At 35.5% G+C, this 23,370-nt stretch overlaps 1 protein-coding gene across 4 annotated transcripts in view; it reads left to right on the top strand.

Annotated features, from left to right (window-relative positions):
* LOC128988639 (long-chain-fatty-acid--CoA ligase 1) overlaps window positions 1–23,370 on the top strand; it is a 100,414-nt gene that overhangs the window by 63,822 nt on the left and 13,222 nt on the right. For all 4 annotated transcript variants that reach the window (XM_054410116.1, XM_054410115.1, XM_054410117.1 and 1 more), the window contains 10 exons: window positions 3,031–3,154; window positions 10,453–10,606; window positions 11,765–11,880; window positions 12,388–12,587; window positions 13,594–13,794; window positions 14,660–14,877; window positions 16,815–16,965; window positions 17,437–17,494; window positions 20,186–20,406; window positions 22,291–22,434. In XM_054410116.1, coding sequence (XP_054266091.1) covers window positions 3,031–3,154; window positions 10,453–10,606; window positions 11,765–11,880; window positions 12,388–12,587; window positions 13,594–13,794; window positions 14,660–14,877; window positions 16,815–16,965; window positions 17,437–17,494; window positions 20,186–20,406; window positions 22,291–22,434 — 1,587 coding nt within the window. The remainder of the gene's footprint in view (window positions 1–3,030; window positions 3,155–10,452; window positions 10,607–11,764; window positions 11,881–12,387; window positions 12,588–13,593; window positions 13,795–14,659; window positions 14,878–16,814; window positions 16,966–17,436; window positions 17,495–20,185; window positions 20,407–22,290; window positions 22,435–23,370) is intronic.

Below are 23,370 nucleotides of genomic sequence, written 5' to 3'. Positions count from 1 at the left end.
TAAGCATACAACAATGCTTCAATATACTAAATTATTTCTTTTTTTAAGCTCTACATCCAAAATTTTATGTTTTTAGGGTCAAAAATGGGAAAACCCCATTTTTATCCCATAAAGCCCCCCATAAACCCCTGTTACCATGGTCCGATCATGCTGGTTTGCGAACTCGTTCAAATAAATGTAGGTTTACACGTTTATACAAAATTTAATCAAAATCAGATAATTTTTGTTCAAGTTATCGTGCTGACGGACACACACACACATATATATATATAGATACTAGCTGACCCGGCGAACTTCGTATCGCCTAAGTTATAGGTTTCCCCTAAGACAGACCGATGGAAAGAAAGTACCGTTACGTTTAATTTTCAAAGATGATCTCGTTCGCATCGCTCTATCACGTCCTGGTTGAAGTTCGTTCGCTACGCTCACTCACCTTTGGGTTGGAGCTCGTTCGCTACGCTCACTCACCTTTAGGTTGGAGCTCGTTCTCTGCGCTCACTTGCCTTCAGGTTAGCTCGTTCGCTACGCTAACTCGCCTCCAGGTTGAAGTTCGTTCGCTACGCTCACTCACCTTTGGGTTGGAGCTCGTTCGCTACGCTCACTCACCTTTAGGTTGGAGCTCGTTCGCTGCGCTCACTTGCCTTCAGGTTAGCTCGTTCGCTACGCTAACTCGCCTCCAGGTTGAAGTTCGTTCGCTACGCTCACTCACCTTTGGGTTGGAGCTCGTTCGCTACGCTCACTCACCTTTAGGTTGGAGCTCGTTCGCTGCGCTCACTTGCCTTCAGGTTAGCTCGTTCGCTACGCTAACTCGCCTCCAGGTTGAAGTTCGTTCGCTACGCTCACTCACCTTTTGGTTGCAAATTAGCTGTTGTCATAAATGTAAAAGAAATAATAGTGCTGCACCCTGTTGGTAATCCTTGTAACTTTAATGGTAACTTTTTTTTTACATCATAGAACAGAACCAACTTGTTTAATTGAAACAGCTGTTAAGATTCATTAATTCCATTTCTCATAAGGTTAACATGGGAAACTCTAGAGCCACTGGGGCGGAGCCCTTTTAAGAATTTCGAAACGGGAAATAGTTTACGTCCGATTCGCATACCTACAGAATTTACACACCAAATTTCATAACGATCGGTGAAGTCGTTCCAGAGGAGTTTGCAGACAAACACTGTGACACGAGAATTTTATATATTAGATATGAATTTGAACGGATGGTGTTTTTGGCCTCTGGGGACATCAAAATGAAAAAGTAAATCGGTCCCGAGTCCAGGTCTTACCATGAGACCTACGGTAATAGCTTATTCCCTGGGAAATTCGCTAAAAACTACAATTAGTGAAGTTTGTGTGGTGGTATTCATCTTAAAGGGGCGATTGACTTTACATATTCTATCGAACAAAATATACCTCATCATCGGCGGATTCCTAACTCCTTTGCGACTGGTTAGGGTTCCATTACCCAGTTATCGAAACCAATCACGAAATTCCTTTTCATCAGCATTGATATGCGTATTTTTGGTTTTTTTAATACACGCAAAGATACAAAAACTACCTATAGGGTTTACTGTTACATGTGGAGGCTCCCTTTACTATTATATACCATACATGCTAGGCTATATATTGTTTTAACATATTTTTGCAGATATTCTGTGTGTATCAAGCTGTATGTGAGTTTTGATATCCGGGAAAAGCCTGTGAATCAGTGTAGTACAGGACTGGGAAACTTACATTTTTTAAATCATTGGCGTCAATATAGCCTTCAATTGAGGTTTCCACTCATTAACGGCGTTTCGAAGTCCACACTTACCTGCGTTGAACATCAGGCAAGCAGCTTCTCAACAACTGTGTCAAGTAAAAAATTGTGTAAATGTTGCTGCGATCTCGGAAGATCTTAGTGATTTTGTTTTGATCATAACAAAGGTGTAAGGATGCTGCTAATCTCACTTTTCCAAATTCAGCAATCATCTGTCACCCGGAGTGTGGGAAGCGCCAACCGTGTCTCCGGTAGATACAGGTGAGGCGTCGCGGTGACACATGGCGCGGTCGTGATATTCTGGTCCAAGGTCAGACTCCCTGATATCAACACCTGTTCTCTAATACTTACACAACCTTCACATTTACTGCTTGTTGTGTCATCTGAATGAAATGTGAATGTGAGGCAGTAAATCACTTAATAATCATCAACAAACTCCCAAACTCGGTTTTAAGCTAAAGGTGAATAAAGGGTGAGTAAAATAATTTGCAAAGAGCTCAAAATTCACACACTTGTATAATACTATCCATTGATTACAAATAGTAGTCCTCAATAGGCTGCTGCAAGGTTTCTGCAGCGTTATCTCTAGCTAAAATGATCCTACTGTACATTCCTTTCAATTACATTAGCTGATTAGTTAAGCTGGGTTTTCCTAGGCTTGGAACCAAAGCATGGAGAGAGGAAAATAAAAAGCGGACTTCTGTTGTCTTAGGTAATTTAATGTTACTGTTTTGCTAGAAGAGGTGTGGAACACCATGTTAATCGCTTTTCCGCCCTCCTTCACTCTCTGCCCTACGCACTCCTCTTCCGCGTCTAGGAAAACCCTGCTTGAGGTAGTTTTTTTATGAGAATGTGTAATTTTTATAGATTGGCCCCCTAATTCTGTTGAAGATCAATTAATTTTAATGTCCATAAAAATATTGTTTAAATGTATTTGAATTTGGAACAGATGGTATTTTCATCTGTTAAATAATATTAATACTAATAGCAAAGATTACATATATGCTAACGCAATTTTGTGTTAGCATATGTAATCTTTGCTAATAGTGATTGTTCCAATGTTGTAAATATATAGTTGTTGGTTTCAGTGTCCCATCTTTGTAAGTAAATTAAAATCTTTAATCCAAGTCTAAAGTTTCCTCTAATTTATCCCTTCCTACTGTAGAGTGTAACGAATTCAACTAGAGTTTAAGAGCAAAAAATTGAAAAGTGAAATTAAAAAATAAACATGGCATTTTTTGTAACATATAACTGTTATAACCATTCTTTTTGTCCAGGGGCCAGAGATTGTGCGAGTTTCCAAATTCTACAAAGAGTCAAAGGACGGAAAGTTTGTATCCTTTCTCAGTCCTGATGCCAGAACTCTCTACGATACATTCAGAAAAGGAGCCAAAGAATCAAGTAAGGTCACTTGAAACTCTAGAAAACCTCAAACTATACATTTGTGCACCAATCACTATCTAGGATATTTGTATATGGTTTTTATAGACTGTCGAAAAGGGAGCAGGTAAAATTGATCGGTTGGGGTTGGGGAGTATTAGAATGACCGGCTAGCAATGAAATAGCTATTTTGTTTCTATATTATTTCAATCTGGAAGTCATTTGGCAAAAACAAATGTCACGAGTTAAGAATAGTGATTTAAATTATCCAAAAAAGTCTATTGCACAAGCATTTTAGCGAATTTCCCTATAGGGAAGTAGCTATTACCGTAGGTCTCATGGTAAGACCTAGGCCCGGGACCGATTTACTTTTTCATTTTTATGTCCCCAGAGGCCAAAAACACAATTCGTTCAAATTTTTATGTATGCATGTGTCCATCTATAACTTGAGTAATTTTTGTCCGATTTTTATACAATTTCGTTTGAAGGTGTAAGGCGGGATAAACTTGAATGAGTTCGCGAACCAGCATGATCGGACTATGGGAACGGGGGTTTATGGGGGGTTTTATGGGGTAAAAAAAGGGTTTTCCCATTTTTGTCCCTAAAAACACAAAATTTCACAAATTCTTTTTAAACTATTTTGTGGAGCTTAAAAAAAAAAATAATTTAATATATTGAAGCGTTATTATGCGCCTAATTGTTACAGAGAAAATTCAAAAAAATTGCAATTTTAAAATTCCATGTTATTTTTATGGAGAATAAGTCAACTGTTGTAGTTTGCTTGTTTTTGAACACATTTTGATCAAAATTGGAAAATACGTTATTTTCTTACTAAACTACAGTACCTTTTAACATTTTACATAAAAAAAAAACTTTTTTACCCTCTCTGTTGCAGCAAACCTAAGTACTCGTTAAACTAATCTATCTATATATTTAATACGTGACATGAAACTTTGTGAACAATAAGGCTTTTTTATTTTAAGATTTAACCCCACATATTATATACCAAAATGTTCGTCTAGGTGTGTAGATGTGCAAACTGGCTTTAGATTTTCGAAATATATATTTTTAAGGATGTGGGCTGCCCTCAAAGTTCCTTCCATAAGGATAACTGACATTGTGATTGATTTGAATGTTATTATATTCTGAAACAGATGTCAATACATTAGTTTAAAAAAAGTTAAATCCCAGCTGTTTTGTTTGGATTTGAAATGTTAACAGTTTGCATGTTTTTAAAAATAATTAGAAACCCTGCAAAGAAATGTTTCCTATAGGACACGGCGGGAGAAAAGTTTTACATTATATTTTCGTTTTAACATGCCAAGGACCCGACGACAAAGAAATATTGCCGGTCGGACACGGCGAGTCAACATACGGCAAGCAATGCAAAACGTAGGAGCCCAGACGAAGAGCTGGAACAGTTAGTGGCAACGTGTATTTACAAAATTACACTGACAAGAACAAGAATTCAGCAGCATTCACTTGGCGAGATGGCATTAAAATGTCAGAAATGTGGTGCGCTACATTTTAAAGAAGAACAAAGAGGACGAGGCAAAGGATTTTCATCCTGCTGCCATAAAGGAAAAGTGAATCTACCACCATACCAAGAAATCTATTATATTAAGAGCCTACTTAATGGAGCAAATCATTTGAGTAGAAACTACAAAGAGAACATTAGATCGTACAACTCTGCGCTCGCAAATGGTCAGCACTCAAGCTAAAATTGAAGAACATAACGGTGGAGGGCCTTTCATGTATAAGGTGCAACACACAGTTTATCACCCAATTGTCACCTTTCAACCGTCAGAAGGGGAGCATCCCACATATGCCCAAATTTATACCTACGGACGTCGAAACCGCTGTTCAAGAAAGAATGCTAAACAAAGCTAATGGCTCTTGCAGCACTGACTCAACTTGATATTAATCCATACGCGCAAGTTTTCAACATGATGAGCTCCGTCCTGCATAATACCCCTACTGAACAGCAAAAAAAACTTAAAATGCATATAGTCAACGATCGAGCTCAAGGCCAACGTATATACAACGACGCAACTTCTAACGACGTTGCTATAATATCCTAATTTATTATTCGTGTGAATTTGCACAGGTTCGCCTAGTTCTGTTTAAATAGGGAATAAATGTGATATTTTTAAGGAGACATGTTAGTGTAAATCCAATCAGGCAAATGGAAATTCACTAAGTCTGCAGGTTTGCTGCGGCAGGGGTATTTTATTTTGTCTTGCATTGAAGTAAAATTTTATTTGTAATGATAAGCTAGGATAAAATAAGTAATTCTTGAAGTCTATTCTTTGCTGTGACAAGGTATTTAACATTTGATCACAACTGGTATGGATCGTAAACATAAACAAATGTTGTAACTGGCCTGAAAATAAATATAATTTAACATTGCTTTAATAGAATTGTCAAAATCATATGTTAATGCTACTAGGTGGCGTTCGCAGAGGAATCCACAAAATTGAGCGGAGTCATCAAGCGTTCATAGTATATTGTTTTTGTCATGCGTTGCGGGTCCAAAGTAGCATTTTTACTCTTTAGGGAGTAACAATCGTTTTTAGCCTCTATGGAGTAAAAATCAGCTGTTGTCAACTCAGTTGTAAATTTCTATTGTAAACGATTGCATGTATCGAAATATCTATCGATGCTTGCTTCGTAATCATTTTAACCTAAAGTCTACAGTCTCTTCCCATAGCATTTTAGCATTGCAGATAGTGTAATCCATTCCCACACTCAACACTGATCACCTTTTCTACTTCCTTCACCACCCCCTACGTCGTGGGCCTGTTTCCCTCTCTTCCCGTAGCATTTTAGGATTGCAAATACATTAATGTAATTGCCAAAGACAGTTCCCACACTCTGCACTGCAAGCCTTACTACTTCCTTCACCATTAACTACGTCATAGACCTGTTTCCTTCCCTTCTCATAGCATTTAAGTATAAGTTAGATTTATCTAACTGCCCAAACAGTTCCCCCACTCTGCACTGCCAGCGTTTACTACTTCCTTTACCACTTCTTACGTCGTGGGGCCTGTTTCCTTCCCTTCTCATAGCATTTTAGGATAAAAGATACATTAATCTAACTGCCACAGACGGTTCTCACACTATGCTAATACTTTACTGCTTCCTAATTCACTTCCTACATCGTAAAACAGTTTTCATCACTTTCCATAGCATTTTAGTATTTTAGATACGTTAATCAAATTACAGTACCACAAACATTCCCCACACTCTGCACTGCTACCCTTTACTACTTCCTTCACCACTTCTTACGTCGCGGACCTGTTTCCCTCTCTTCTGATGGAATTTTAAGATTGTAGATACCTTAATCTAATCGTCATAAACAGTTCCCACACTCTGGACAGCTCGCATTGACTACTTCCTTCATCACTTCCTACCTCTCGGACCTGTTTCCTTCCCTTCAAAAAGCATTTTAGAATTGCAGATACCTTAATCTAATCGTCATAAACAGTTCCCACACTCCGGACAGCTCGCCTTTACTACTTCCTTCACAACTTCCAACGTCGCGGACCTGTTTCCTTCCTTCCCATAGCATTTTAGGATAGTAGATACCTTAATCTAATCGTCATAAACAGTTCCCACACTCCGGACAGCTCGCCTTGACTACTTCCTTCACCACTTCCTACGTCGCGGACCTGTTTCCTTCCCTTCCAATAGCATTTTTAGAATTGCAGATACCTTAATCTAATCGTCATAAACAGTTCCCAAACTCCGGACAGCTCGCCTTGACTACTTCCTTCACCACTTCCTACATCGCGGATCCGTTTTCCTCCCTTCTCATAGAATTTTAGGAATGCAGATAACTTAATCCAATTGTCATAAACAGTTTCCACACTCCGGACAGCTCGCCTTGACTAATTCTTTCACCACTTCCTACATCGCGGACCTGTTTTCCTCCCTTACCATAGCATTTTAGGATTGTAGATACCTTAATCTAATCGTCATACACAGTTTCCACACTCCGGACAGCTCGCCTTGACAACTTCCTTCACCACTTCCTACGTCGCGGACCTGTTTCCCTCCCTTCCCATAGCATCATAGGATTGCAAATACCTTAATCTAATGGTCATAAACAGATCCCATACCCCGAACAGCTCACCTTGACAACTTCCTTCACCACTTCCTACATCGCGGACCAGTTTTCCTCCCTTCCCATAGAATTTTAGGAATGCAGATAACTTAATCTAATTGCCATAACAAGTTCCCACAGTCCTGACTGCTTGCCATTACTACTTCCTTCACCACTTCCTACGTCACGGTCCTGTTTCCCTCCCTTCTCATAGCATCATAGGATTGCAAATACCTTAATCTAAAGGTCATAAACAGATCCCATACCCCGAACAGCTCGCCTTGACTACTTCCTTCACCACTTCCTACGTCATGGGCCTGTTTCCCTCCCTTCCCATAGCATCATAGGATTGCAAATACTTTAATCTAATTGTCACAAACAGTTCCCACAGTCCGGACTGCTTGCCTTTACTACTACCTTCACCACTTTCTACGTCGCGGACCTGTTTCCTTCCCTTCCAATAGCATTTTAGGATTGCAGATACCTTAATCTAATCGTCATAAACAGTTCCCACACTCCGGACAGCTCGCCTTGACTACTTCCTTCACCACCTCCAACGTCGCGGACCCGTTTTCCTCCCTTCCCATAGAATTTTTGGAATGCAGATACCTAAATCTAATCGTCATAAACAGTTTCCACACTCCAGACTGCTCACCTTTACTACTTCCTTAACCACTTCCTACGTCACGGATCTCAAGCTAGTGTCGTCATTTGATTATATTTATGATACATACCGTTTCTGTTCTAATATCTGTGGAATAATGCTATCAGCTTTTTCTTTATCTACTGCATTCAAAAGTCAACAGCTGATCATATGTCTTTGTTTATGTGTCAAATACTGCTTCCATAAGGATTACATTGAAACTTTGAGACCCAGTGGGGCGGATTCCTGAGAGACTTTTTTAACGCCATATAGATGTTGGCACTCACCGATATGGTCTTTATCACCATGCAAAATTTGAAAACGATTGATTCAGCCGTCTAGGAGGAGTTTGCGTATTACGAAATGTATAAGAGTCGACGTATAAGAGCTTCGCTCGCTTCGCTCGCTCCGCTCAATTAGTTTAAGATTTGGGCCAGCAACGTAATTTTTTATGTTTATGATCCATGCTGGTTCTGTTCAAGTATTCGTGGTATTTAAATACCACTCATGGAAACTTGAACAGGTCCAATACCAGCCATCTAAGTCATCTGTATGTATTGTCTACTGACACTTGGTAGTGTGAATGTGTTAATAATAAGTATTACAAGTGGTCATGGTGGAAGGAAAGGGAAAAACATAAGTGTGCTATTCCCGTCATATTCTGACGTCACTCGGATTGCAAACAAAAGATCACCTGATTGTAACTGTCAAATTAGTATATGTATTTGTTTTGATTTGGTTGTTATTGTTTTTATAATGTGTGTTGTTATAAAAAAACAATAACAATCAAATCAAAACAAATACATACTAATTTGACAGTTACAATCAGGTGATCTTTTGTTTTCAATCCGAGTGGCGTCAGAATATGACGGGAATAGCACACCTATGTTTTTTTCCTTCCACCATGACAAGTGGTGGTTGTTCAATAAATATACTGAAACTTATTGATACTATTGTATCTTTAACACCTGTGTTTTAACAAAATATTTCTACCCATATTTCTATGGAATCGATAAAAGGATAATAATTAATTGGTGGAATTGTTGTTATTATAAAATATCCAATATTTTTGTAATTAATGCAAAGATCGTTAAAACAACTCTGATTTTATTTGGATTATTTAATGTGTTAAGGATCTATTTGAACTATTTTCATGTTGTATACTATACTATACCATACCATATCTGTCACATTATATATGCACCGTAGCAGTTAGTAGTTGGCCAAGGTTCAGATAGCTTCAAAAGGTTTAATCCTTACTTTTATCAATCACATTTTATAAAGTAGGTCAATTTCTGCCATCACTCACTTCAAAGGAGAACCATTCATCAATAAATCCATAACCAGGCCACTTCTCTCCTGAAATAGAATTAATTATGAAGTGGAAATTACTTTCCCTTCACTGACCATGTATTGCGGTTATTTTAATTGATTTTACTTTAAATATTGCAATGCTATGTAAACACTTAAAAATCAAATACAGTACAAACAATTTTTAATTGTTTAATGAATCTAAGTGCTCTTTACCAAATTAAATGATGTAAACTTAAGTTGTCTATGAGAAGAAAGGCATCATTAGGGTAACCTAGTTTCCATTAGATTTTCATTCCTGCTTTACAATTCCAAGAAGTCAAGAACTGGTTGATCGATTTTAAAAGGGTTCTGAGTTAATTTTATTTACAATTGAGTTTCTAAGCAAGCATCCCTTGCAGATTTTAACATTTGATGAGTTGATCTTTGGTGTATATTGACAAATTCTATGACTTGTTCTATATGCTTTCGATTAAATTAGTCCCATTCTTTCACATACATTTGAAGAGGAGTGTTCAAATTTGATGTCTGTTGATTTCAACAGCTGGTCTGTTCCACAGATACGCCTACAATAACTGAAGTAACGATCTAATTAGGCCCAAGTTTATACGGTTGGCAATCGTGATTATTGCCAACTGTTGCCAGTCGTCTGCAACTCCCCACCTCCACCTCAATCTTATATTTTTCTTCTACCGTCTCACATGCCAAAAGATACCTGCTAAAATTAACCCACCCTCTTTTTCTTCTGGTTTTGTAGTTCAACTTTAAAATTTAAAATACAAAGTGTGAGCTAATTCATCAGTATTTAAACTGATAGGCTATAATACTGTAAATAAAAGATCATTTTGTAATGAAATCTTGTATGCTAACAAATAAAGTAATTAATTGAATACTATTAATAAACAATCATTCAGTTCTATAGTGTTGGAGTCTATAGACTATAGAATAAGTTAGTTTATAAGGCAGATTTAGAATACAGTGCCTAAAAATACCTTGTTTTTGTGAAAAAAAAACAACCAATTTAATTTGTCCCCGACAATAAATTGTGCACTTTTATGTGGATTCTATTTTTGATTGAAAATGAATTTTCCACGGTTCAAACTGTTTGGTAAGACAAATGCAAGACTATTTGACAGTTTTTATAAAACTTTTAATGTATTTATGCAATGACAGTTAAAAGGTAATCAAAACAAATTGTCTTAGATTTACCTAATCTGATGATGGTTTTAAATATTTTTATTGACAATCTGTTTATTGCAGATAACGGCAAATGCCTAGGGTGGCACGAAGGACCATCAAAGCCGTACCAATGGCTGCATTACAACGAGACGTTACTGCGAGCCCGCAACTTCGGCTCGGGACTCGTGTCACTTGGTCTCGCACCATCCGCTTCAACATACATTGGGATATACAGGTAAGAGTGGAACACACCTTCATTGTTCATTGCTTTTATGACTGTGGCACACCTTGGTGTATATTTTAAGCTTGGCATTAATGAAGATTGGAGAATGGAGTGAGAAATTCTGTGTATATTCGTTAATGACTAAGATCAGTTGTTTCTTAAAACAGACTGTTTATTGAAATCCCAATGATCGAGTACTTCTGAGCTAATTTTTGAAATATCAAAAGACTACATGCATTTTCTCAGAATCAAACTGGTGATCTTTTAATTTGCCATCCGAGCAGTATTATTCTACTCTAACCACTTAGCTACCCAGCACTGAGCCAATACAGGTGTCTGAACTGTTATCATCGGTGAACATCTAAACACATCAGGTTACTGAAGAAATTGACACTTTTTTATATCAGATTTTAGGTGGTACAATAATGTAAAACAGGTACTTTGGTATTATACAGCCACATATTTTACAGCGCGCTGCGGCTGTTATGTGTTGGGTTATCATAAATAGCAAGTATGACTCATCTGGTATCGTTCGATTCATAACGAAACGAGGAAATTCCTGCAAACATATTTATGATAACCCAACTAAAATATGTAATCTCCGTATGATACCAAAGTGCCGAAAAACCTAGGGGATACTTGTTTAAAATCAATATTAGATGGTTCATTAGAGACCACCAACTTTTCAACTTAGAATAAGTTATCTCAATAGAAACAGAAAAATCAAAGACTTCAAACTTAACACAAACTAAATATCCCAGTCGGATTATGATTAGTGGAGTCAAATCATACGACAGATGTTTGTAATATCTGGAGACTGATTTTTACTAGATTGTCTGGACAGAACCAGTCACTCCAATATATTGCATACTTCCAATATATAACAGCATTAGTATCAGCCATTAACCAGAGAAAAGCAAATCAGAATGATGCTATGAGTGAACACACCATTGGAGTAGTTCCAGCTAACCTAGATTCCAGCAAGTCACATGCAATCTTGATTTTTCATTGATTTCTTTTAATATTTGGTAAAGGTTTCGTCTCTTATAATGTCTGGTAAATGAATGTTGATATGCAATAGTTCAAAATATTAACTCATGTTTGTAGTGGAGGATATGAATTCAATACTCATCAATGATTGGTTGATTGATTGATAGTTGATGCTTGCAGTCAGAACTGCCCGGAGTGGGTGCTAGTGGAGCAAGGAGCGTATTGTTACTCCATGGTGATAGTTCCCCTCTACGACACACTCGGACCCGACGCATGTGCCTTCATCATCAACCAAGGTAAGTGACATTAATTTTGATTGATTAATATTTTTAGATTCAATCATTGACTATTACAGTCAAAGGGTCAATGTAATAACTATTCAGATCATTAGCAAGTAAACCATTCCACTTAAAAAAAAAAAAAAATTGTTGGGCTGCACTGTGCAAAAAAATTATCTGCTAATTTTTTAGAATAATTTCTCGGTATAGTAGGGAATTTTCACAAAATTAAACGTTAAAAAACATAACTACCTTTTTAGTAGGATGTTTGATGATCATCCATATACCATATACCATATACTTACAATCACCATGATGATGTAAGAAAACAGAATTTTTATCTCAAAGTTTTCAATCAAATAATCTCATGTTATCCAAACTATATACACTACTATCCAAACTATCAAGGCAGTCATACATTGCTATGGTCTTTTTTTAATTTAACTCAGCCACTACATGGTATTATATCAAAAATCCTAATTTTGGTTTGATTCAATGGATGTAATCTAGTTTTCCCTGTTTCAGCTGAGATTTCAGTGGTTGTTTGTGAAAATGATGCAAAGTGCAACTTATTGCTGGATAGAGCGCCTCGGTGTTTAAGGAAGTTGATAGTAATCCACGAGACCAGGCTGGCGACCAATCAAAGAGCAAAGAACCGAGGAATTGACATTGTTAGGTTTGACGATGTTGAGAAGAATGGTGCCATCAAGAACCATCCAGAAGTTGTAAGACATTGTTGTATTTTGTATTAAATGGTTTTTTGATATAAAGGTAAAATTGTGAATGAGTTTGAGGCATCTTCGGTACCGATTAGTTGAACCTTTCTTACTGTTCAAACTTTCTTTCACTGTAAAAATGTTGAAATATTTAGTTTTTTTGTCGACAAAGGATAAAAGAATATCACAATAAAATTTTCCAGAGTTCCTATGTGATCTGGTTTAAAAAAAAAACCTTCCACATACAAAGTGTCTATAGTCTTGCGTCCAAGCAGCTTCTTCATCTAAAAATACAATTAAAAAAAACAAATAATATTTAAAACCTAACGAATGTAATTAATTGTTTGAATAAAAAAGTAAACATTCTATCAACCTTTATCAATTTCACAATGACTAAATTCAAACTTGTTTACTATAAACCCTGTCTCAGGATAAGTTGAGGCAGGTTACTTGGCTGGAGGGGAAGAATAGGACATAGCTGGCCAAGGCCAAGTATATCCTGTTAGTCACGTCTCACTGAATAAACCACTTAAAGTGGAAACATAATGAATGATTTGAAAATTAAATGACTTTGATATCTAAGAAAAAAAATGTTCCATGGAAATTGGCCTACACTTTGAGTTGGACGGCTTGTGAGATCCATGGATTGTTGGAGTTGGAGATATATGCAGTTAGTTTCAACAATTGAAGTGAGCTGATTAACATGGGACAAACACGCAACTGTTTGTCCTACGATAACTTAGGTATACAGTATTCCTAGATAACAAGTTAACTATATTGTCCCCCTTATTATGACATAGAATACAATATCTTGCTTTATTTTAGATACCTAATTATTAACGTTTTAAAATTATTAGTTTAATTTCTACATTTTACTGTCACATTGAGCAAGGTGTGACAAATGTGATTTACTCGCAGGTAGAACCTTATACACCCCTGCGACACTTTGATATGATGCCTGATATATTACCATCCTGATGCTCATTACTCATCAACTGTTCCTGTTTGTCTGCAGCCTCCTCAGCCAAAAGACCTTTGTACTATCTGTTACACGTCTGGTACAACAGGTAACCCCAAGGGAGTCATGCTCACCCATCAAAACGTAGTGGCGGGCGTCTGCGCGGTCATCCTACAACTCGGAGACCACAAACCTACTGTTGACGATGTCATGATCTCTTTCCTACCTCTTGCACACATGCTGGAACGCTGTTGTGAGGTAAGTACGGATCGATTGGGAAAGTGGAGGTTGTAAAGTAAAACCATAATCAACCCCGCTTAGGATTATAACCACTCAGCTGATGGTTCAAAGGTAAGAAGTGGGACAGGGGCTGGAATTCATGGAGTGCAGAATGGGGTGGACTTATATCTTCCTATGGGAACACACCCGACTGTATTCCAGGCAGAGATAACTGCAATAATGCAGTGTTCCAGGGAGAGCCTGTGGCTGGGCTTCAGGGACATAAACATTTCCATTTTCACAGACAGCCAAGCATCGCTCAAGGCACTCCTGGGAGTTCAAGTCTAAGGTGGTCTGGGACTGCCTTACAGCAGTATGTTCCCTAAAAATGTTCACCCCTCTGTTGGGTTACTGGACACTCAGGGATATAAGGAGACAATGTGGCTATTTCCAAAATTAATTAAAACAGTGTCAGTAAATCTATAGACTATGTTAGAATCAAAAAGAAACCAAACTGAAACTTTGTAGTCACTCTGCTTGGCTATTACTGTATTCCCAATTTTAACAGCAGCTATATATGTTTCACAGTAGTTGATCAATTTATTTACTACTATTTATTCACAAGTCTACTCGAGCAAAGAGCAGGAAAACAGCTAGTGTATAAATATTTTTTTAATGAATTCTGAAACTTTGTGGTCAGTATTCATAGCTATAGGTGTATACATGTTTAATGAAATCTTCAAAATGAGAATGAAGTGTCTACTTTCACTATAAATAGTAAAATTTTACACACAGTAGATAATTTATTCATTTATACGGCCAGGCACTAGAAGTAATTAAGATGTTAGGTTTGTAACATCTTGTACACCATTTTGTAACATTTTGTATCTTGTGATTTTAACAGAACGGCATGTACATGGTTGGTGGAGCCGTGGGCTTCTACTCTGGGGACATCCGCAATTTGTCTGAGGATATGAGGGCTCTGAGGCCGACCGTGATGCCAGCGGTGCCTCGTCTCCTTAATAGGATCTACGACAAGGCGATGGCTGAGGTCCAGCCGTCCTTTGTCAAGAAACTCCTCTTCAACATGGCTCTCAGCGCCAAGAAAAGTGAAATAGAGAGGTATTTACTTGTTGCCTTAGACAATTACATTCTTCTATAATGTGAATAAACCTCAACAACTTTCCTGGATCCAAGGTTAATGACCTTGGACTTTGCCGATGACTTAATGGGACCCAATCCACCAACACATCAAACTGACCCCCAGCTCCAATACCCACACCTACTCTAATTAGCCTTCTTTATAAAACAACAAGTTATCGTTTCAGCTTGATGAAACTTGAACAAAATTTCTAGCTTACTAGCGCAATATAGTATAACACGTACTATAGTTATTATTTAGACAATTTATATTTTATAATAGCCTACATTCAATCAATTATTGTGCTTCATCTTGAATCTAGGAATACTACACTACAATGTTCTAAGTCAATTTTGTATCAACCTTCATAGAGGTATCACTCAACTTCTTAGAATGTTGTAATGATAAACTACTCCCTGTGGTAGTGCTTAAAGGGTTCCAGTCCAGTGTATGGGCAGTATTATGGGCACAAATACTGCAGCAGTGTTACTAGTTACTATTACTTACAACAAGCAGTTACTGCACCACTAGTAATTACTGTAGCTTCAAAATATATACCTTTAGTAAACAATTTCTCAAATTTATTAAGCAGTTCACGACTCAAATAATCAAATTATGAATTTGAATAGCTTAAACCTATTGGATCCAGTTTAAAGGTGTCATTTGTCGAAGTGAATTCCCTCTTATGTTATGTTGTTATAGCCTTTTTTACACTACTTTAACTCTTTGCGGCGCGGAAAATACTGGTGTTGGGTGACCCCAACCGGCGCGGAAAATTTTTTGTTGAAATGTTTGTTAATACTTTATGATTTGTGTTTAGAACTATATAAAGTCCTAAAAAAAATAAATTACAATTTTTTTGTTGTTATCACTTAGTGATAAAAGGGAGTTACACATATGTAACACCGTGCAGCATATGGAACATATTTTATTGAATCCCCAAAGTATTAAAAATCAAGTTAGAGGGGTTTCTTTGGGGATATCATAAATATAAATGCAAATTACAATATAAGAAAGTATATATTTTACACATATACAATATAAAGCATTACAACATCATATGGAGACCTGAATAAATGTAGTAAAAGAAAATTCACACACTGATAAATTTAAAAAAAAATTATAAAATGTAAAAGTTACTTAGCCAAAACAAAGTAATATAAAGGCCAATTTATATTTAAGTAATATAAACATAAATTTAAAGGCGGGTTTCAATAAAAAAATGTTCCAATATGCCCAAACCTTATCCTAAATTGTAATGACACAAGAAAAACTATCAATATCGAGCCAAAAATATGAAAAAACCTATTTATAATGTCATATTATTTATAAAAATGCATAAACGCAATTAAAATTAAGTTTCTGGAAGATTTTATAGTTAATTTATTATTTATAGATAGATATTTTTGGAACGCTGAGCTGCATGGTGTTACATTTGAGTAACACACTTTGAACACTCAAAATACATTCTAGTTTACTGATTTTATGACTCTAAACTATTACAAGGGACGCTATTATAACAGTACATTACAAAACAGCATAGGAATTATATAATCAATAACAACATATCTTTCATTTGCATAAAAATAAAGACGGGATCTTGGGAACGAGTCTTTCACCAGGAACAGCTGTTTTCTAGGAGTTATTTGTCAGAATGTAAACAAATGGATGGTGCTGCCACCTAGCAGAGGTCCATAGTACTAACATATGAAGTTTCCAGCAGCATAGCGCTAGTAGTCTCGTTTACAGAAAATAAAATGTCTCGCGTTACATAGATGTAACACCGTGCAGCAAAGAAGTCAAAAAGTCCGTTACATAAATGTAACACTGCGCCTGAAAGAGTTAACAGTCCTTTAAAATGGTATCTATTCAAAACAATACTGTACTTTCAAGTTTTAGAACTATACCTGTTTCCCAGGGGTATCATCCGTAACAACAGTTTTTGGGACAAGTTTATATTCAAGAAGATCCAAGAACCGACCGGGGGGCGACTGAGACTCATGGTGGTGGGCTCTGCCCCACTGGCAGGAAACGTACTTACGTTCGCCCGATGCGCACTTGGCTGTCTGGTAGGTTAATTAGGTAATGTTAAACTGGTTTAGTTTATTAGGTCAATCAGGCTTTGTTTCATACGCTGCAGTTTTGTGACTTAATCATCACAGTTGTCAACCAAGTGATTTCTAAATGAGTGTTTCTGAAATAGCGGTTTTGACAAATGATCATGAACATGATGTTTTTTATGCTATATGAAATGATGTATACTGAAATGAGGAGCAAGCTGGTCTCATAGTAGAGTGAGGCTTCGGAGCCCGAGTTGCCAGGTTCAAATTCCGCCAATCACCAATGGTGGTTAGCTATGCCATGTGATAATGCCACCCTCTAGACTTAGCCTGAAATAATGTGTAAAACAATACTAGGCGTCCTAAAATGTAAAGGTAACACATTAAAAAAAGTGTATAACAAATAGGACATTTGTTAAAATGCATGTACTTCATGACACATATTATATTTAAGTCCTTACATGTATTTTATATTTCCAGATAGTGGAGGGATATGGACAAACAGAATGCTGTGCACCCGTCACTCTTACAGTACAAGGTTTGAATAATATCGTTGAAATAAATAAAATGTATAGAAATATAAAATAAATTTAAATATTGATATTCATATTCAATCGTCTTTATTCATCATAACTCATGTACATAGGTGGTACAGTGAATAGTGTCAAAATACTTAAAATAAAAATACTATTTCTATTTCTGGGAGGTGGAAAACTCATCAAAAGAATATAATGGTAAATTTATTATACTGTACAATCTTTTAGAATTTCTTGAATTTTGATGGGTCTATTTCTTTTTTTATGAATTCAGGGACAAATTTTAGAAAAACTTTACCAGCGTATGAGGGATTTTTTTCAAAACAATTTTAACTTGTAAGGCTGGACAAACTCCCTTCTCCTCCTGAAATTATAAGAATGCAATGAATTTATTACTTCCTTTGATTAACTTTTTTTTTGTGACAAGAATTGTTTCATAAATATACTGTTTCATAAACTGTAAAAATTTGTAATTTCTTAAAATGTTCTATTACCGAATCATCTCGTTTAAGCTTGAGCATGCTGATAGCCTCTTTTTGCCGCTTCAGAATTCCATCCATATTTAATTTTTTTGTTGACCCATTCCCATACAATGCTAAGCCAAATGAAAGATGAGAGTGAATGTGAGCAAAATATATACTATAAATTTGAAATTAAAAACTTCACTAATATTTTAAGAATTTTTTAATTTCATGAAATTAAAAATTATTAAAATATTGATGAAGTTTTTATTTCAAATTTATATTCATTCCAATAGTATTACCAGTTCTTCTTGAAGATAAAATATATACTTTTTAGGGTTTTCAAATTACAATAAAAAGAAATTTTTTATAATGTGAACATTCCGAAGTTAATTTTGATTAAAACTTTCTGTGTGTGTATATCCCAATTCAAGTTTCATCTATTGTTAAACCCAGAAAGTTGATTTGATTTTCCTTTTGAATGTTATTTGAGTTGTAAGTTGTTGTTGGTTCTTTTGTGATTTTGTTCTGTATTTTTTAACATTTATAAATTTAGTTTTTTGTGAAGTTAATAATAAGTTATGATTGTAGAAATAGTTTCCGAAATTCTCTTATTCTACGTATGTAAAAATGTTGGTTTCTTCTGGAGAGTTAGATGATACAATCAAATTAGAATCATCAGCGTAACTTAGAATTTTGCTTGTAGGTTAATGTATCTTCCATGCCCTTGAGGTAACACAAAAAAAGCAAAGGTCCCAAAATTGAACCTTGTGGCACACCAAATTTAATTGGCGCTGATAAGTTGGTGATGATTTGATAGTTCTATTATGATTTTTCAAAGGGTAATTTCCACGAATTGAGACCTATTTGTCAAAATAGGAAGAAACCCAATCAAATGCACTTTTAGATATTCCAATAATTTATGTTTTTCTAGTGTATATACTATACTGTATATAGTGTATATAGTATATGTTTTACTCTATCAAATGCTTTAGAAGGTCCGTAAATATGCAAATTGTATAATTTCCTTTGTCGACTGATTCAGTAAAAGAAACAGCTGCGCTCACAACTGATCTTCCATTCCGGAATCCATGCTGATTATCATCTAAAATATTAAATTTTCCCAAAAACTCTGATAATTGTAAGTAGACTATGGGGGATAATTGGATATATTTTCAGGATCATTTTTTTGTGTAAGGAGTTATTTTTTGACTGGTTTAGTATGTTAGGAAAAATGTCTGATACAAATGAAGAATGATTAGATGACATAAAATTCTGCTGATGTAGGTTTTTGCAGCCTTTATTACAGGAGGAATATGGTTGTAAGAACCAGGAAAAGACTGTTTATAAAAGGGAATGAAATAAGGCTAAAAACAGACGTTTCCAAAAAATAATTGAATACTCCCAAAACATTCATAAAACGGTCTGGAGTATAATCAACTCTAGAAGTTGGGAAAAAGATAAAAAACCATTAAACAATTTTAATTTTAAAACAAAATTCTGAAACAATTTCAGACCCTGGCAAAACTGCAAATATTTTTATTGGTTATTTTAGCAACATAGTTACAGATTTATATTTTAAAATGTAACAATCAAAATGTGATGACAGATGAGAAAGATGATTTTATTAATGACTATTACTTGATAAGCCTTTGGTCTTGCAGGATGAAGTTATGACTTCATCCTGCAAGACCAAAGGCTTAAGGTAATTAATTCAAAATTCTAGTTCTTGCCACTGGGAAAATACATAAAATCATTATTACTTGATTTTGGTAAAGCCAGAATTAAAGCTGAAACCGATTACTGAAAGGGAGGTGGAAAAAATTATAAAATCTTAAAAAAATAAACACTCTAGTGGGCATGATGAAATTTGATTTTGTGGACGATTTAGAGAACTAAAGACGGTTGCTTTCCTTGGTTATTTAAAAATTGGTCCAGATACGCTATCTGTCTGTAAATATCCAGAAAAATTGTATACTGTACCTTTTGCTATATTTAATATCACAACAGGGTATAAATCATCAATAAAATAGTTATGTAATTTACGTAACAAGAATTAATTTGAAATAGAAAATTATAAGGTAAATTGTATCAAGATTTATAAAAAAACAAGCTCATACAAATTACATTGTTAGTGTGATCTGTGATATGTGAAAAATGAAGCGGATATATCTGTCCCCCATCTGAGAAGGGTAAAAATAGTTTTTAAAATGTTCATGCATTTCACAACAGGGGACCACGTACCTGAACACGTCGGACCGCCTGTAGCCTGTTGTCAAGTGAAGCTGGTGGACGTTCCGGAGATGGAGTACTACGCCAGCGGCAACCAAGGGGAAGTTTGCGTTCGTGGAACTAATGTTTTTCTTGGATACTTCAAGGAGCCGGATATGACAGCTTCCACCGTTGATGAATTCGGCTGGCACCACACTGGTGACATTGGGCAGTGGCTGCCGGTAATTTAAAATTTAGCTAACTATAAAATTAAATAGGGTTAGTCCACGAGGGAGAATTAAAATTCTAAGAATTTGTTGTCACAAAACAAATAAATAGTTTTTGATAATTAGCTGAAGCATTTTTTCTGACACCAGCTGATTATAGATTAAGTATCCTTGGAGCCTACACGCTCTAACTCGTAAAATCCATAGAGTAATCTCATACAGTTTACTAGATATTTAAATTATAATCACTTTGGTGTTAGAAAAAATATTTTTGGACGATATATAACTCTTCACCAGCTGTTTGAAATGATCTAAGATGTCCGCTAGCCTCAAAGAACTCTTAAGCAGATGGTAAGCTGCAGTTGATGGGACCATTGACTATTTATACAACTTCAGCATCCAATAGTCAATGGTGGGACTAAATCCATGTGTAGAAGGGTAATGAAAACAGAGTGTATTGTGGTTAATACTAACATAGCTTAAACATACTCCCGCGGTAGATTTGTCATCCTTATGAATCAGTTGAAGACAATTTTATTGATAGTTCCATCCGGTGCCGCTAGTATCGTGTTTTTGTTTGCAATTTATTTCTCGTTATTTAAAACCTTGTTTAACCAAACAAAACAATCTAATCATAAACAATAACTTCTCCTGTGGATATGTAAAAAAACAGTAAAGCACAATTATAAAATTAACCCTAGAATAATAGAAACAAAATTTGGTCGACACCCAGTGTCACCAACATGAACTAAGTACACATGAAAAACAAGCTTCATATTATACAATGGGATGAGAAGTCTATTTGCGTTGGTTAGTCTATGATACAACATTCCAAATCCCACTGAAAGTACATAAAAATAATACATCTAATAACACTTAAAACATTTATATTTACACTACACTTATACTATTGAAACGAGACGATAAATACATATAAAAGATGGAAAGTGGTGATCAATTTCAATTGGACACTCAATCCAATCAATCATCATCAGATCCAATAGGCAAATGACAAGAACCTCGATGGCGTCCCTACTTATATACCGGTACTATATTGGCTACCGGATGTTCCTGGCAAGAAGTTTCTATAAGTAACTTACAACTATTAAAGCAACATTTATTTGTTCATTAATTAGCTTATTCCCAAACATGACGGTTAAAACCCACAGATTATTAACATTAAATTGGGTTTAATAAGCTGAACATTTCCAAGTTTTATCATGCAATATGTTAATTGTGTATTGTATAACTTAGTTAAAAAATTAAGATATTGCAAGATGAAAGTAAAGATGCTACTTATTTTGTTTTGATAGGAAAAGGCTCAAACCTGATTTGGTTCCATTTTTATAAAATTTAGATGAAATATCACCTGATTGCAATCATCACTCATCAGTAAATTAACATTTTCCATCTTCATTTGTAGGTTATTGTTATAGTGTACATTTACGTTACTAGCCGTGGAAATAGGTGTTTACCGGACGAGTGTGGTTGTTACCATACAAGTCCGGTAAACACATTTTGGATGAGAGACGTACGATATATTTTACGCCATACCCCTAAATCCGTAAAAATCCTAATATATTACCACCGACTAAAGGACTAATCACTAAGAGAGGTTATGTTTTTGTTTATAAACTAACGACTCTCACTCATTGCCAAATACAGTATATAATCAGCTGGTTGGTGTCCGGTAAAACTCATTACAGTACGTAATGAAACCTAAAACCCCATTTGATTAAGCTGTCGGCAAGCAGCTGTTTTTTGGACTAAATCCTTGCGTGGAAAGTTTGTCAAAACAGTTAAATGTGGCGTAAAAATATTTACTCCATAAATCTCCATCTTTTTATACAAAAAATAAATTTATCAACTAAAAAAAACATTTTGACGTGTGTGTTTCAGAATGGCGTGTTAAAAATTATAGACAGGAAGAAGCATATCTTCAAGTTGTCACAAGGAGAATACATTGTTCCAGAGAAGATAGAAAATGTCTACATCCGCAGTCAATATGTACATCAGGTCTTTGTGCATGGGGAGAGTTTAAAGGTAGACCCAACTGTAAAACAAACATATTAACTATGACTATACTGTGGCAGTAACACAGAACGAATAGTAGATACGTATGAACAGATGTAAGAAATAAATTTAACACAACACGTACATTGTTATTAATGCAGTCCAACTAGATTCACTTTTTCAAACCGACAAAACCATACATATTCCAACTAGTTAAAATTAAAATTAAATAAAAATAGGTACGATATCTTATTTAGTAATCATAACCAATGTTATCAGGTGATTCATGTATTCATTTCTTTAGGTGAGGACACAAGTGAGGAACATTTTGATTCAAGTATGCCGTAACTATGAGTATAAGCTAATTTGAGTGATATGTGACCAACTTATTTAAGTCAGAATTAATTGAAAGGTAGCCTACATGATCAGTAAAAATTGCATGGGTTCATTTTCGAACATCTTGATAAAGCTTAACACAATTACCTAGGTACATCCAGGGGTTTCTCTCTTAATTTGTAGGCATGCTAGCACGTTTTCTTTAATTTTTTTTATAATGTTTTGTTCATTTTGAGACTTGAAGTAGGCTATATTCTAAAATGAAATAATTATTGACAAAATGGATTTACAGTTCACAAAAGAGGATTATTGTGTCTGACAGTGACAATATGACAATTAACTAATAAAAACTAGGTGAAACCCGTCGAAATCGACGGTTACTTTCAAGGCTTACGTTAATTCATCTAACTGCGATAAATTTAGTGAAATTATACATATTTTGAGCATTTAGCATTGTTTAAAGATCAATAAGTGTAAAAACAATAATGATATTAATTGCGTTAGTTACCAAATATGGTTGATCATTCAACGAATAAAATATTTCCCATACTTTGGAAGAACCTTTAAATAGTATTAAAATCGTAATGGTGGATCTTTTTTAGTTAAAAACTTCCCCGATTTCATCAGTGT

This window comes from Macrosteles quadrilineatus, unplaced genomic scaffold (genome assembly GCF_028750875.1).
Source record: "Macrosteles quadrilineatus isolate MER2022 unplaced genomic scaffold, UCM_ALF_1.0 Scaffold_3__2_contigs__length_128488019, whole genome shotgun sequence".
Classification (NCBI taxonomy): Eukaryota; Metazoa; Arthropoda; class Insecta; order Hemiptera; family Cicadellidae; genus Macrosteles; species Macrosteles quadrilineatus.
This window is presented reverse-complemented; position numbering and strand designations above follow the sequence as displayed.